This window comes from Mobula hypostoma, chromosome 22 (assembly GCF_963921235.1).
Source record: "Mobula hypostoma chromosome 22, sMobHyp1.1, whole genome shotgun sequence".
NCBI lineage: Eukaryota > Metazoa > Chordata > Chondrichthyes > Myliobatiformes > Myliobatidae > Mobula > Mobula hypostoma.
The window spans coordinates 56,453,981-56,469,994 of NC_086118.1; the positions used below are offsets into that span (position 1 = coordinate 56,453,981).

The 16,014-nt window shown below is 43.9% G+C and overlaps 1 protein-coding gene across 1 annotated transcript in view; it reads left to right on the forward strand.

Annotated features, from left to right (window-relative positions):
- Nucleotides 1-15,455, forward strand: part of crlf3 (cytokine receptor-like factor 3) — a 69,525-nt gene extending 54,070 nt beyond the window's left edge. The window contains exons 5-9 of the mRNA XM_063030666.1: nt 6,223-6,400; nt 8,524-8,746; nt 9,186-9,318; nt 11,186-11,298; nt 12,908-15,455. Of these exons, the coding sequence (XP_062886736.1) occupies nt 6,223-6,400; nt 8,524-8,746; nt 9,186-9,318; nt 11,186-11,298; nt 12,908-13,158 (898 nt within the window). The 3' untranslated portion in view covers nt 13,159-15,455. The remainder of the gene's footprint in view (nt 1-6,222; nt 6,401-8,523; nt 8,747-9,185; nt 9,319-11,185; nt 11,299-12,907) is intronic.
- The last annotated feature ends 559 nt before the right edge of the window (nt 15,456-16,014 follow it).

Consider the following 16,014-nt stretch of genomic DNA (forward strand, 5'->3'; position numbering starts at 1 on the left):
GCCTTTTCTATTTCCAGTTGTAATTTGTAGTCCACATCCCTGCAGCTGTTTGGAGGCCTATAAATAACTGCCATCAGGGTCCTTTTACCCCTGCTATTCCTTAGCTCAACCCATAAAGATTCTGCACCTTCCGATCCTATATCACCTCTTTCTAATGATTTAATATCATTCCCTCTCATTTTTTTAGACAGCTCTGTGTACCAACCATTGCTCTGAGCTGGAAAGTTTTACACAGCCTGAAAACAGCAAAGTGTTTTAAATGTGCGTGTTTTGTTTGGTAATATGCGTTCTAAGAATATTTAGAATGAAAATTGAAAACTTACATGCTTTTGATTTTGTTTATTAATTGAAGGGTATAATGAAAAACAGTACAACAAAGAAAGTCCTTCACATTTCGTGAACTTTTTACAGCTGTGCAGCAACAACGGCCATCTGCACGGGAGTACTTCAGTTACTGTGCGGCCGCACACCAACGAAGCTTCAAGGGAACAGTGCTGCCCACATATGATCCAGTACGCTCCAGACACCTGCCACTCTGTTTAAGGAAAAAAAACTTGCCTCAGACATCCCCTTCAAACTTTTTCCTTCTCACTTTCAACCTTTGCCCTCTAGTATTTGACACTTTGGCCTTGAGGAAAGGTCTCTAACTATAATGCCACCGTTAATTTTATAAACTATCCGGTCTCCCCTCAGCCTCCAATGGTATAGCGAAACAAAATGGTCTGATTATCTGCCTTATTACAATCTGACCTCATTAGCTCTAAACCACAATGCTTGGTGTGGGCTAGTGAATTTGAGTACTAAGTTTGGATTTATTTGTCAAACTTTTTTTTTTTAGCTTTTGGGGATAGTTTTGGGCATGGCGTGGGGAATTTGGGGACAGATTTAGACTCAGAATCTGGTTTAATATCACTGGTACATTCATGAAATTTGTTATTCTGTTCAAACAGTACAGTGCAATACATTTTTTAAAAAACTAGATTCAAAGTACATTTATTATCAAAGTATGCATGCAGTATACAACTCAGATTGGTCTTCTTGCAGATAGCCATGAAACAAAGAAACACGGTGGAACCCACTCACAGAAAACATCGAACAGCCAATGTGCAAACAACACACACACATTGCACAAACAACAAAAAACGAGCGAATAACAGAATATTAAACATCAAATCACAGAGTCCCTGAAGCAGTCTAGGAATGTTCAGTTCAGCCCAGTTCAGCACTCTGTCGATCCGTGACTACAGGCCGCAGAGCCAGTGCGTCCTGATCAAAATCATGCAAAATAGCAATAAAGGTGCAACCAGAAGCAGAAAACGACCTGCAGAGTCCAATCCACAAACTGTGTTGATCAAGCCTGGCCCAAGACCCGAGAGCCCTGCAGCTTCCTCCAGCAGCAGCGAGGGAGAGGGAGAGGGAGAGACCAGTTAAACGTAGGCAGACAGCGCTGAACACCCGCTCACATTCCATTCTCGTTGATTTCGGTTTTGCTTGCCGCTTTAATCAATGAGCTGGTTGAAAATCAGAGCTGATCATGGGCTTGCAATTGCCATTTGGCCGTGCACACTCCGCCCTCAATCATACCAAATTTCCTCAGAGTCAGCCCAAACACACACGATCAAAATGTAAGATAAGGCTCCAACCACACACAGACTAGTAGTAGGAGTATATTTAAAAGACGATGAAGTATTTTTGTGAACTGTCTGCAGTATAGCGTTGGTTGCTAGCGCCATCTAGCCACAAAACTGTAAATTACAATAAGGAATATACAGTGCCTTAAAGTATTCAGCCCACACAACTATTTTTACTGTCTCATTTTCTAATCTTAAAATATTTTGAAGTATGATTTTTGAGGTAATCTACAAAGTATTGTGCATTATGTCAAACTAAAAGGAAAATGCCAAAACCCGCTGCTGTCTGTACTTCTCCCCGTGACTGCATGGGTTTCCTTGGAGTACTCAGTTTTCCTTCCGCAGTCCAAATATATAGTGGTTGATGGCAGGCTGATTGTCCATTGTAAATTGTCCTGTGACTGGGCTAGGGTTACATCAGGGTTGCTGGGTGACGTGGCTCGTAGGGCCTATTCTGCACTGTTTGAAGATTTATTACTAATGCCTACACAATCTCTTCAGCCATCTCCCTCAGAGCCCTGGGGTGTAGACCATCTGGTCCAGGTGACTCGTCTACCTTCAGATCTTTCAGCTTCCCAAGCACCTTCTGCCTAGTAATGGCAACATCATCACTTCTACCCTTTGACACTCTTGAACTTCCAGCACACTCCTATGTCTGAACACTTAAATACAGAGATCCTAGATTTAAAAACCTGCTAGCCTCTCCAAAAAGCTGAGGAGAAGTTCCTCTTTCAGTAAGGTAATGACCCAAAGCACACTGGCAGAGCAACCATGGAATGGCTTCAAATGAAGAAAATCGATGTCCTTGGGTGACCCAGTCAGGGTCCTGACCTTAACCTCATCAAATAACAGGCAAAAACTCAATTTCTGTCCACCACTGCTTCCTTCCTAACCTGGCAATTTTGCAAGGAAGAATAGGCAAATTTTGCTCCATCACGTTGTACAAAGCTAATAGAAACTTATCCAAAAGACTATTGGCTGTAATAGCTGCGAGAGGTGGTTCAACTAAGTACTGAACAAAGGGGGATGAATGCTTTGGAACTGCTGACATCTCAGTTTTTAAATTTTTAGCTTTTCATGCTTTACAATTTTCCCTGTATTTTTTTTGGGCTCTACAGTGAAAAAGGGATGGTGGGTGGGGTGGAGAGTTTCTCCCTTCTGCTGCCAGCATGAGATGATGAGTCTATCAGGACTTTGAGACTTTTTTTTACCATGCCCATAGTCTGCTCTTTATCAAATTATCCTATTGCTTTGCTCTGTTGTAACTATATGTTATAATTATGTGGTTTTGTCAATTTTAGTCTTGGTTTGTCCTGTTTCCTTGTGATATCATTCTGGAGGAACGTTGTATCATTTTTTAATGCACGCATTTCTAAATGACAATAAACGAGGACTGAGTGTCCTCATAATCTTAAAAAAAACTGCACACAATACTCCAAGTGTGGTCTCACGAGTGCCTTATAGAGCTTCAACATCACATCCTGCTCTTGTATTCTATACCTCTAGAAATAAATGCCAATATTGCATTTGCCTTCTGCACTAGACTCAACCTGGAGGTATCCTGTACAAGGACTCCCAAGTCCCTTTGCATCTCTGCATTTTGAATTCTCATCCCCATCTAAATAATAGTCTGCCTGTTTATTTCTTCCACCAAAGTGCATGACCATACACTTTCTAACATTATATTTCATTTGCCACCACTTTGCCCATTCACTTAAACTATCTAAGTCTCTCTGCAGGCTCTCTGTTTCCTCAACACTGCCCACTCCTCCACCTATCTTTGTTTCATCAGTAAATTTAGCCACAAATCTATTAATCCCATTGTCCAAATCATTGACATACATCGTAAAAAAAAACGGTCCCAACACCGACCCTTGTGGAACTCCACTGGTAACTGGCAGCCAGCCAGAATAGGATCCCTTTATTCCCACACTGTTTTCTGCTGATCGGCCAATGCTCCACCCATGCTAGTAACTTCCTTGTAATTCCTTGGGCTGTTATCTTGCTAAGCAGCCTCATGTGCGGCACGTTGTCAAAGGCCTTCTGAAAATCGAAGTACACCACATCCACTGCATCTGCTTTGTCTACTCTGTTTGTAATTTCCTCAAAAAATTGCAGTATGTTAGTCAGGCAGGATTTTCCTTTCAGGAAACCATGCTGGCTTTGGCCTATCTGTCACATGCCTCCAGGTATTCTGTAATCTCATCCCTAACAATGGATTCCAACAACTTCCCAACCACTAATGTCAGGCTAACAGGTCTATAGTTTCCTTTCTGCTGCCTCCCACCCTTCTTAAATAGTGAAGTAACATTTGCATTTTCTAGTCATCCAGTACAATGCAAGAATCTATCGATTCTTGAAAGATCATTGTTAATGCCTCTGCAATTTCTCCAGCTACTTCCTTCAGAACTCAAGGGTGCATTCCATCAGGTCCAGGTGATTTATCCACTCTCAGACCATTAAGCTTCCTGCGCACTTTCTCAGTCGTAATTTTCACTGCACAAACCTCACTTCCCTGACACTCTTGAATGTCCAGTATACTGCAGACGTCTTCCACGATGAAGACTGATGCAAAATACGCATTCAGTTCCTCTGCATCTCTCATTGCAATATCTCCAGGGTTATTTTGTATTGGTCCTATATCTACCCTCAACACTCTTTTACCCTTTATATATTTTTAAAAAACTTTTAGTATCATCTTTGATATTAGTTGCCAGCTTCCTTTCATAATTCATCTTTTCCTTCCTCATGACTTTCTTAATTACCTTCCGCAAGTTTTTAAAAGCTCCCCAATTCTCTCTTCCCACTAGCTTTGGCATCCTTGTATGCCCTCTCTTTTGCTTTTACTTTGGCCCTGACTTCACTTGTCAGCCACAGTGGTGTCCTCCTTCCATTCAAAAATTTCTTATTTGGAATACATCTGTCTTGCACTTCCCATATTTTTTGCAGAAACTCCAGCCATTGCTGCTTTGCTGTCCTCCTGCTAGTGTCCCTTTCCAGTCAACCTTGGTCAATTCCCCTCTCATGCCATTGTAACTTCCTTTATTCCACTGAAATACCAACACATTGGAATTTAGTTTCTCCTTCTCAGATTTCAAAGTGAACTCAGTCATATTGTGATCACTGTTCCCTAAAGGTTCCTTAACCTTAAGCTCTCTTACCACCTTCGGATCATTGCCAACACCCAATCCAGCACTGTCGATTCCCTAGTGGGCTCAACAACAAACTGTTCAAAAAAGCCATCCTTTAGACATTTTACTGGATCTCAAGAGAGAGAATCTGTACTGGCCTGGTTTTCCCAAACCACTTTCATGTTAAAATCCCCAACGATTATCATGACATTGCCCTTCTGACATGTCTTTACCATCTCTGGCTGTAATTTGTAATCCACATCCCGGCTGCTGTTTAGAGGCCTCCATACAACTGCCATTAGGGTCCTTTTACCCTAGCCATTTCTTAATTCAACCTATAGAGACTACACTTTCTGATCCTATGTCATTCCTTTCTAATGATTTAATATTATTTCTTATACACACGACCACACTCTCCCTCTACCTACTAACCTGTCTTTCTGATAACACTGTATATCCTTGGATGTTCAGCTCCCAAGTTTCAGAGATGGCCATAATGTCATACTTGCCAATCTGTAGCTGAATTTCAAGATCATCCATTTTATTTTTTATGCTTCGTGCATTCAAATACAACACTCTTAGTCCAGTATTTGCTGCTTTCTGTTTTAACTGCATCATGCCTCTCTTGCCCTCTAAATCATCCCACTGGCTGTGATTATGCCTCCTCGCTTACCTGTCCTTTCTATCATCTCTGTTGCATGTTATTTTTGATTTATTTCTGTTTCCACCTTACTCAGCCCTATCACTCCAGTTCCCATCCCCCTGCCAAATTAGTTTAAACCCTCCCTAACAGCTCTATTAAACCTGCCTGCTAGGATATTGGACCCCTTTGGGTTTAGGTATAACCTGTCCTTTTTGTACATGTCGTACCTCCCCCAGAAGAGGCCCCATTGATTCAGGAACCTGAAGCCCTGTCCCCTACACCAGTCTCTCAGCCACGCATTAATATGCCTGATCAGGCTATTCTTGACAACTGGGCATCTCAGGCTCTCCATACCTTCTACCCAGACTTTTGATGATGACGTTTATCAAAAAGAAGTGGGATAATAGTGAGGTTAGATTTTAGGGACAGGGATGAGGGAGAGTTAGAGGTCAAGGGCAGGAACTGGTGTTCGAAGTCCAGGCTGAGCACTCAGTGTTAAAAGGCCGGTGATCCCAGAGGTCAGGTAGGCTTGCACTGGGGGTGGAGACCAGTGATTTCCTCAGCTCGCTAAGTCCAGAGGTGAGGCCTAAAGGTCAAAGTACCATGATCAGTGAATTTAGGGATGAAATTCTGTCAAAGTTCGAAGTCCAGAGGTAGAGGCCTGAATGTTGAAGCCCCAGAGTTGACTTGTCTGAGGGTGTGACAGTACTGGAAGGGTTTGGGGTGATAAACATACAGGATACCTCATTGGTTTTTGTTGCTCATTACCTGCAGTGCATTTTACTGAAATATCTGACCCCTCTCTCCATTAAACCAGTTTGCCTGAAATCCCTTCCCTAGTGGAGGTGCCGTGTTTATCGGTCCAGTTGGACGAATCTTTCCTTGATTTTGTCAAGAACCGAATCTCTAGCCATGGAGTTATAGCGTCTCAGCCTCCTGTCCAGTTAGAAGAACTGACAGAGAGGCCAGGAGGAATTCTTGTCCGATGGTGCAAGGTGAGCAGATCTCCAGCGAGGCTCCTGTATTTCCTCCCTCTTCCCTCTCCTTTTATCTGTCGGTAGCTCCTGCAGTCTCTTCACATCCACCTAATATAATCAACAGCAGTTAGTCTGGTGTGGGCTTCAATCTGATTTGGGAGCTTATCTGAAATGTGCTGTCCCTATGGGCGTAGATGGTCTATTCAGGCCTTTCAGCATTGTTCTTCCTTCCCTTAAACACAAAAAAATCCTTTTTTATAAGAGTAACTTATGTCACATGTACTTTGAAACACACAGTGAAATGCATCGTTTGCATCAATGACTGCTCCAGCCTGTGGATTGTACTGGGGGCATCCCACAAGTATCACCACGCTTCCAGCGCCAACATAGCATTCCCACAACTTGCTAACCCTAACTCGTACGTCTTGGGAATGTGGGAGGAAATGAGAGCTTGCAGAGCAAATCCATGTGGTCATGGGAGAACATACAGACAGCGGTAGGAATTGAATGCTGATTGCATTCGCTGGCGCTGTAAGACATTATGTGATCCATGAAGCTCCTGTGATACTCATTCATTTGGATGAAGGCAGCAGATTGAGAGAGCAGAGGTTAAAATCCAGATCATGTTCCTTTCCATTATAAGGGCTGTTTTACCATCAGTTCAGGGAATCTATCCTGGCTTCTGGGAGCTGGTTAAGCTCATCTCGTTCAGGGTGACAGGGCAGCTTTGACTTGGGAATGCATCAGCTGTTCCCCCACCGTGCAAAGTCAAGTTTATTGTCAGCTGGACAAGAACTGTACATGTAGGTGCAGATGCAATGAAAAACTTACTTGCAGCAGTTCACGGGCACAGAGCACCATGTAACCACCACTCATAAGACACACACACACACACACACACAAAATCTGGGGGAGCTCAGCAGGTCAGGCAGCATCTACGGAGGGGAATAAAGAGTTAACATTTTGTGCTGAGACCCTTCATCAGGACTCCAGCCAGTCCTGGTGAAGGGCTTTGGTTTGAAACATCGTGTCCAACAATGACAGGAGACCTGTTTGGGAGAGTAATCGAAGTGGAAATGCCATTGCACTGGGGCAGCTGCACCCTCCTGACCTCAGACGTTCAGGTCTGGTGATACCAACAAGTGTTGCAGTGGATGACCATAACGTCTTCCATCTCTTGCCATCCCCTTTGCTCTCCACAGAGCACTGCGGTATCGCCTTCCTGGCTGTTGGATCTCACTGTAGATCTCGTCTACCTAGACTACCAGAGCTGAGGACAGTTATGCCCCTATCTCACCATGGTACGAGGCTGCATCATGTACACATAGCTACAGATGAGACGCAGAATGTAAGGTATACGTAAACTATACACGACAGTGAATAGAAATGAAGGCTAGCGGAGCAAGAAGCATGATCGTGGTAGTGTTCTGTTGCAGCGGTAGGCCGAAGGAAAAATTGACTAGTAGAAGGTGCTGTGAGACTTCAGGCTTCCGTACCTCCTGCCCAACAGCAGCAATGAGACAAGTGGTACAGTAGTTAGCGGTTCTTGTAGCACTTTTCAGTCACCACTGAGAGTTTGCGTGATCTCCCTGTGCGATTCCGCCCACATTCTAAAGACATACAGGTTAGGGTCAGTAAATTGTGAGCATGTGATGTTGCGGCTGGAAGCACGATGACACTTGTGTTTAAAAATGCAAACACGAGGAAATCTGCAGATGCTGGAATTTCAAGCAATACACATCAAAGTTGCTGGTGAATGCAGCAGGCCAGGCAGCATCTTTAGGAAGGGGTACAGTCAACGTTTCAGGCCGAGACCCTTCGTCAGGACTCACAAAGGGTCTCGGCCTGAAACGTCGACTGTACCCCTTCCTAAAGATGCTGCCTGGCCTGCTGCATTCACCAGCAACTTTGATGTGTGTTGCTTGACACGTGTACTTTGTTGGTCATTGACGCAACAGCACATTTCAATCTGTTTCAACGCAGAAGTGAGAAATAAAGTTGATTTTTAAAGATGGCCTGGTATAGGTTTAAAGATGGTGGGGAGGAGTGCCGGTGAGTGGGATTTGAACTGTGCGTGAGTGCTATGGAGACGGGGAGGAGCAGTTCTTTTGTGTGACGTGAGTTGTGTGCTCTGTTTTCAGGAAGATGATGACTTTGTGCCTCAGGAATATCGGTTACAGTTCTGTAAAAGTGCATCCGGCCACTTTGAGGATGTCTACAGCGGACCCGACACAGAGTTCGTTGTCTTGCACCTCGACCCGAATGTCAACTACACCTTCCGTGTGTGTGCCCGGGGGGAGGGCCACTCCGAGTGGAGCCCATGGAGCATTCCACAGACAGCACACACCACCCTGAGTGCGCACGGTCAGTCAGCACTTCTGTCTCATCCCCTCCGTATGACAAGTCTCGCACCCACTGAATGAATGTAACAGTCCTCGACTCACTAACCCCACTGGTGCTCCCGATGTCCTCTCCGCTACCCCGTCAGCCCTTGCTGTGACAAGGCATGCCTCTCCCTCAATGACGTTATGACACGGGTACCCACTGCCCGTGTATGCCACTGTGACATAGGCACACCTCACTTCTCAGCAGGAGCATTGCCTGATTTTTTTTTTTCCTTCACTCCTCCCAACGCTGCTCTCCCGCCCCCTCTGCTGCGGAGAGGAGTAAATCTGATCGGATGGAGGGGGGGACTACCGTAGAGATGGGATGGGCCCCTCTCATCAGGCCGAGGCCAGAGGGCTGCTGATGGATGAGCAATTCCTGATGATGCTTGCGCCTCAACACTGAACTTTCTCCGCAGAGTGGATCACGGGTTGCGAAGGCTTCAGTCTCAGCAGCCGCAGGGACATGGCGTTAAGGAATGACTCCCCTACTTGCAGTGTGTTGTACTCCAAGGAGCCCACCTACACCAGCGGGCAGACCCTGACCTTCCGGTGAGTTGTTTATGGCCAAATTCTTGACTTCATTCTGTACATTTACCACGACTGTCATCGGTTTCAGCATTGACAAAATAGGTGAAGTGACTTGTATTGAGTTTCTGGTACAAAAGGCAATCAGTTTGACAACATCACAACTTAGGAAACAGCCAATGAAAGCCCTTTCATGCCCTTGAGACTGTTCTGGCATTCATTAAGACTCTATTGGAATTGGTTTATCATTGTCACAACCCCTGAGGGTTACAGTGAAAACTTGGCTTGCATACTGTTCGTATAGATCAATTTATTTTGGTTGCCTCACCAGTAGAAAGGATGTGGAAGCTTCAGAGAGGGTGCAGGGGACATTTATCAGGATGCTGCCTGGATCAGAGAGCACATCTTATATAGGTTGAGTGAGTAAGGGCTTTTCTCTTTGGGGTAAAGCAGGGTGAAAGGTGATTTGAGAGATGTGTACAAGATGATATGAGGCATACAATGATTGAACAACCAGAGACTTTTTCCCCCCAAGGTGTAAATAGCTAATGAGGGGACATAGTTTAAGGTGATTGGAGGAAAGCACAGGGGGATTGTCAGAGGCAAGTTTTTTTAGAGTGGTGGGTGCTTGGGTGGTGGTAGAGGCAGATACACTAGGGACAATTAAGAGACTTAAACACAAGAGATTCTGCAGAATCTGGAAATCCAAAGGAACACACACACAATGCTGGAGGAACTCAGCAGGTCAAGCGATTTCTATGGAGAGATTCTCAGAGAGACATGCATGAAAGAAAAATCGAAGGTTATGTGGAAGGGAAGGGTCAGAGTAGGTTTAAAAGTCACCACAAAACATTGTTGGCCAAAGGGCCTGTACTGTTCTATGACTGGGGATTGGGGGCTGGAAGGGCAAGGGGAACATTACCCACTGGATCACAACCTGAGGAAAGGGATGTTTAACATAGCATAGTGGCCTCCCAGTTCAACTCTACGGAGACAGAGACCGAGACCCCACCCTGTTGGTCAGATCAAGTTCATCGCTGTTCTGGGAAGAGACCGCCTGGTAGACAGGAAAGCATTCCCTTTCCTGCTCCCACCCACCAGTCCCCAGGCATAAGGCTGTGAATTCCAAACCCACTCCCAATCGATTGATCCCTTAGTCTCTGACAATAAAGCAGATTCCCTCCCTCTGGTGCCCCTTCTCTTTCCCTATCTTCCATGGTCCCCTGCCCTTTTCTTTCAGATTCCTCCTTCAGCCCCCTACCTCTTCCACCGATCACCTCCCAACTTGTCACTTCAACCCCCTGCCCCACATTCCCACTCACCTGGTCTCACCTATCACCTGCCAGTTTGTACTAATCTCCTCTTCCTCTCCCACCCCCCCCCCCACTTATTCTGGCTTCTGTCCCCTTCTTTTCCAGTCCTGATGAAGGGTCTCAGCCCAAAATGATAACTGTTTATTCCCCTCCACAGATGCTGCCTGACCTGAGGTCCTCCAGTGTTTTGAGAGTGAAGCAGATACCCTCATCTTTTATCTCTCTGCAATAACAACCAGTCTGCTGGAGGAACGGGGTGGGTCAGGCAGCACCTGTGGGAGGACCAGACCTGTTAACATCTCATTTCAAAATCCTGGATCGGGACCTTAAGTGTTGACAATTCCTTTCCTTCCACAGATGCTGCTCGACCTTCTGAGTTTCCCCCAGCAGACTGCAATTACTTGAAATTAGAACAATATTGTATCTTCATTTTTGGAGGCCTCACATACCAGCTGCTGCTACTACAACGTAAACTGCATCTGTGTTTCCTTGGAAAGCTCCAAGATGGTGGGTGGTGTGGAATTTACTTGTCACTGAGCCTTGTTCTGAGGAATATTCTCTTTTGTCTCTGCTGCCAGGATGGAGGCAACGGGCCTGCCGGACAAGCGGGACAGTATTGGAGTGTGCGTCGAGCCCCAGAATGGGTGTGACTCACTACAGAGGGATAAAGCCGTGTGCATCAGCTCCAACGGTAATGAAACTTGCCCTTTATTATTTACAAGGTTGTTGCCAGGACCCGAGTTAAAGGGAAAGGTTGAACAAGTTATAACTTTATTCCTCAAGTGTGGGAGAATGAGGGGAGATTTGAGAGGTATGCAAAATTGAGGGGTATAGATAGGATAAATGCAAGCAAGCTTTTTCCACTGGGACTTGATGAGATTTGAACTAGTGGTCATGAGGTGAAAAATTTTAGGGGAACTTGAAGGGGTTCTTCACTCAGAGGATGGTTGAGTGTGGAACAAGCTGCCAGTGAAAGTGTGTTTGACTGCAACATTTGAGAAGAATAAATAAATACATGAATGGGAGGGTGATGGTTCAGGTGCAAGTTGATGGGAATAAGCAGAGTAACAGTTCAGCATAGACTAGATGGGTGAAAGGGCCTGTCCTATGGGGTCTTTGATTACACTGGCTGTTTTACCAAGGCACCAAGAAATATAGACAGAGTCGGTGGAGGGGCGGCTGGTTCCTGTGATATGCTGAGCTGTGTCAACTGTCAGTTCTCTGTAACTGGATCCTTACTAATGTTACCATTGCTGTCTCTCCTTACTGGTTGTGGTCTGCTCATCAGGAACTGGTAGCAGAATTGGATATGCTTCCAAGCAGCTGGGAGCTTACCAGTTGTCTGAAAACTTGCATATCATCCTGACTCACTTGGGCTTCTGTAATATTTTCTAAGGCTGGTGGTATTGCCAGCAAGGCTAACATTTAATTTCCACACACACCTACCCTCAGCAAAGGTATTCGCTATCTGGAAGGGTCGCCATCTTCATGAAAATGACTGTTCCATACAGTCATAAAAATTCTAAGCCGGGATGGGGTGCAACTTCCAGGGGGATATTTCCTGAGCATCTTGATGTCCAGGTGGAGGATGTGGCCTGTTTAGTGGCTACTCTGACACAGTGTCCCACTCCCGTCCGTTGGGGCTTTGCTCATCACTCTTTACCAGTGTCTGTGCGATGGAGGGAACCTGTGAAATTCTCATCCCAGGATCCTCGCCCTTTAACCTGCTCCTTCCACTGGGTTGGTCTTTTTAAGTTTCAGAATGTGAGTAATTCATTGGCAGTGATACACTGAAGGTCAAGGTGAGATCTTTAGTCCTTTGGCCATGACTAACACAGTGAGGATGTGCAGGGGGCAGCTCGCAATTATCACTTCTGCCACCAACACAGAATGCCCACAACTTACTAACCCTGTAAGTCTTTGGGATGTGAGACGAAACCCATGCAGTCATGGGGAGAATTCCTTACTGTTAGCGATGGGAATTGAACCTGGGTCATAGTCATGACTGTTAGTCGTTGACACAAACAACGCATTTCACTGTGTATTCCCAATGTACACATAACAAATAAAACCAATATCTATATTTAAAAGTTTTCTTTCTTTTCAACACTTCTAAAAAGAATATATTAAGCCATGTTAAGTATCTGAATTTTTCTTGTGAAGATATCAGGAATACATTTAAACATTTTCCAGGTTGAAACAGTAACAGGGATAGCTGAGTCTCTCCTTGTTGGGAGAGAAGTGTTTGGTGCTGGAAGTATGGAGTTAACGTTTGTTTTTTTTTGTTTATTCCTTTTCAGGGGCAGTATTTGTGAATGGCAAAGAAATGACCAATCAACTTCCTTGTGTTTCCACTGGATCCTTGGTTACTTTCGACATGGAAGTGGTTAGCTTCGGTTCTGCCAATGATGCTGCTAGCTTCAAACTTCGAGTGATTATCAGCTCAGGGAACCGGGAAGTGGTGTTTGACTGGTTGCTGGACCAGCCCTGCGAGGCATTGTACTTTGGTTGTTCCTTTGTGTACCCTGGCTGGAAAGTGCTGGTCTTTTAAGACTGAGGGCCAAGTCCTCATTTTTAACAGCATCTGTTGGAACTGAAATCTGTCTACTCAGACTTGTGCAAAGCAGGAGCCTCTCCATAAAGAATGGTCCTCATATTCCACTATGACAGCCTGTAATTGGAAAGTCCTTGAGTTATTGGAGGTGTTTTGCTTGTGGGATTGAGAAGGGAAAAGAAGCAATGTTGTCACCTTTCAAGGCTTTTTTAAAGATGTATTAAGGCAAGTGAAAGTACCTGAACTTTCTTGAGAAAAAGATTATTATAATACTCTATATAGATTCTCCAGGCTGATACAGGGATCTGTGGAGAATGATGTACTGATTCTGAAGTGAATGTTTATTCAGTTAATAGCCAAGACGAAGGTTGCAGTTAGTGTGTGTGGACAAGTTGCCCATTGTGACATTTGGATTTTAGACATTAATGCCAATGTGAGAGATGAGAAAGTGCCAGAGTGCTCATCCTCATCCTGCATTGTTTTTCACATGTTTCACTATCAGCTTTGTCCAGGGATGCTTCAAAATGAAAGAAATGTCAGTATTTGCATTCCTTACAGCCCTCCAGACGCTGTCTCGCATCTGGTTCAACAGTTTGCAGCTGCTGTCCAGCCGAAGTTGTTCATGTGAACTACAAATGGGCTCAGCTCTACCTTAAAACAGCTTAAGAACAAATGTGAACTATTTTAGTGATTTTATATTATTATACTTTAATATTTTACCCTAATTTTTCCCCTGTAAATGGTAAGTGCAATTGAAAGTATTTAAAATATAAAAGATAACATTTATTATTTTAACTAGATTGTCCTATTAGATATAAAGTAACTTTCCCAAGACATGAATAGTCCCCAAGCTTATTACTCAGTGAATCAAGGCCATTCATTCCGTTGGTCTAGTTATTTGATAGCGTGTTCAGGGCTGGAGATTTGGCAAAACCTGTTCACTTGTGGATGTGTGAAACAGTATATTGTGGTTAATGTACAAATTAATATTTTAAAATGTGACCTGAAACTACATGGCAGATATGATTGCTCCTAAAGACTGAACATACCTGACAACAGAAGGGTGGTGGGACAGGGTGCTAGCTGAGTGTTCAGACCACAAATGTTGAAGCTTTGTTTTAAATTTCCAAGGCCGGTGCAGTAGCTTTTTTTAAAAAATGAATAATCCTTTCTGTGCTCCATCAGAAGACGTCCTGAGTTCAGAGGAGTGAGTTTTGGAACCATGTGCTGCCTGGAATCTCTTCTGGTCAGTTTGAGAGTATATTCTAAGTTGCTAAGTAGAAATGGTTGACTCTGAACTGGTGAAATTCCTTTAATGTGAAATTGTTTGCACTTTTTTTTGTATGATCAGGGCAATCCTGTGTTGGAAAGGGAATGAAGATGTCTTGGTGAAGTGGGCCGTCACTGAATCATTGTAAAGTGTCCAATTACATTAATTGCTGTGCGTGTATTTAGTGAAAACTACTTGTACAACGTTACAACTTGCCTGGGATGCACTGCTTGTATCTATTGGCAAGAGACTGTATTTAATGTATTGAATTTAAATACAATTTCTACTCTGCATATTATCAGAAAAACAAGCAGAAATATTTTATAGAATGACTTGGTGTGGAATGCACCCAAAATATTTAGAAACTCAATGAAAAGTGCCTTTGTGTTATAAACAGCAGTTGTTAGACAATCGGAATATTTAAAAGTGCCTGTATGCTTACCACTTGTCCTGAGAACTGCATCTTCTAATATGATGGATAATTTTAAGACTGAACTGTTGGTTTTATTAAGTATACTTGAAAACCTCACTAGCATGCTAACCAGGTCTGATTGGACTGCATGGTGTGGTGCTTAAACTTGTCATTTTTCATGGATCAGTGTCAGCCATAGGATACTGTAGTAGAATACAACAGTGTAGGTTAAGCTAACATGCTGTCAAAGTTATTGTATCCTCTGGACTTGAGTTTTGAAAGGGCTTTTGGTTGAGTGGAGATAATGCTGGTCTTCAACAAAAAAAAAATTAAGATCACAGCTAAGGCAGTTGCTGGAAAAGCATGCTTCCCCTCTATAAATAGCTGATTTCAGTGATGTGGCTTTGAAAGCCAATCCTGTACTGTAATTTTACATAAAGATGTTTGTTAGCAATGCAGTGCCAGTTAGTGTTTTTTCCTGTCATGACTGAATTTTGATTTATTAAAGAATCTGAACTCCAGCTTGGTCAGGGTCTTCTCTGCTACCTTTTACCTCTCATCTGCCTAAAGTGTATTGTGTATTGCAGTAAGCATTTTCTAATAAAGTGAAAGTACACAAAAAAATCAGTAATTGCTTGTCTCATTTGGTTCCTCAGTATGTACAAGGCACAGGAATGAAACTGGTGTCACCATTTCACTTTGAATAATGGGAGGGATATGGTATTAGGGAGAATAATAGCTCCGCACCTACTGGATGGCATCTACAAACACAAATGGGACAGCAAAATGGAACATAGAACAGAATAGTACAGCACACTACAGGCCCTTTGGACCACAATGTTGTGCCGACCCTCAAACCCTGGAGGCATTCAATTTTTTCTGAATGGTGTTAAACAATTTGCATTCATGAATTTGACTTGGCCACAACTGAAGAGGGCACAGCCTTCTAACTAGGGACAGCATGTCACAGATGCACATGGTGTATAAATCAGTAGCTCTAGCAGAAGTGGTAACACCAACATAGGACGGAGGTGGTATTGTACCTTGCTTTCATAGGTCAAGGGAAATGGAATATACATCATTCTGTAACAATGGTTAGGCCGTATATGGAGCATTGCTCACAATTCTGGTTGCCACCATGTGGTAAGGATATGACTGCATTGGAGAGGGC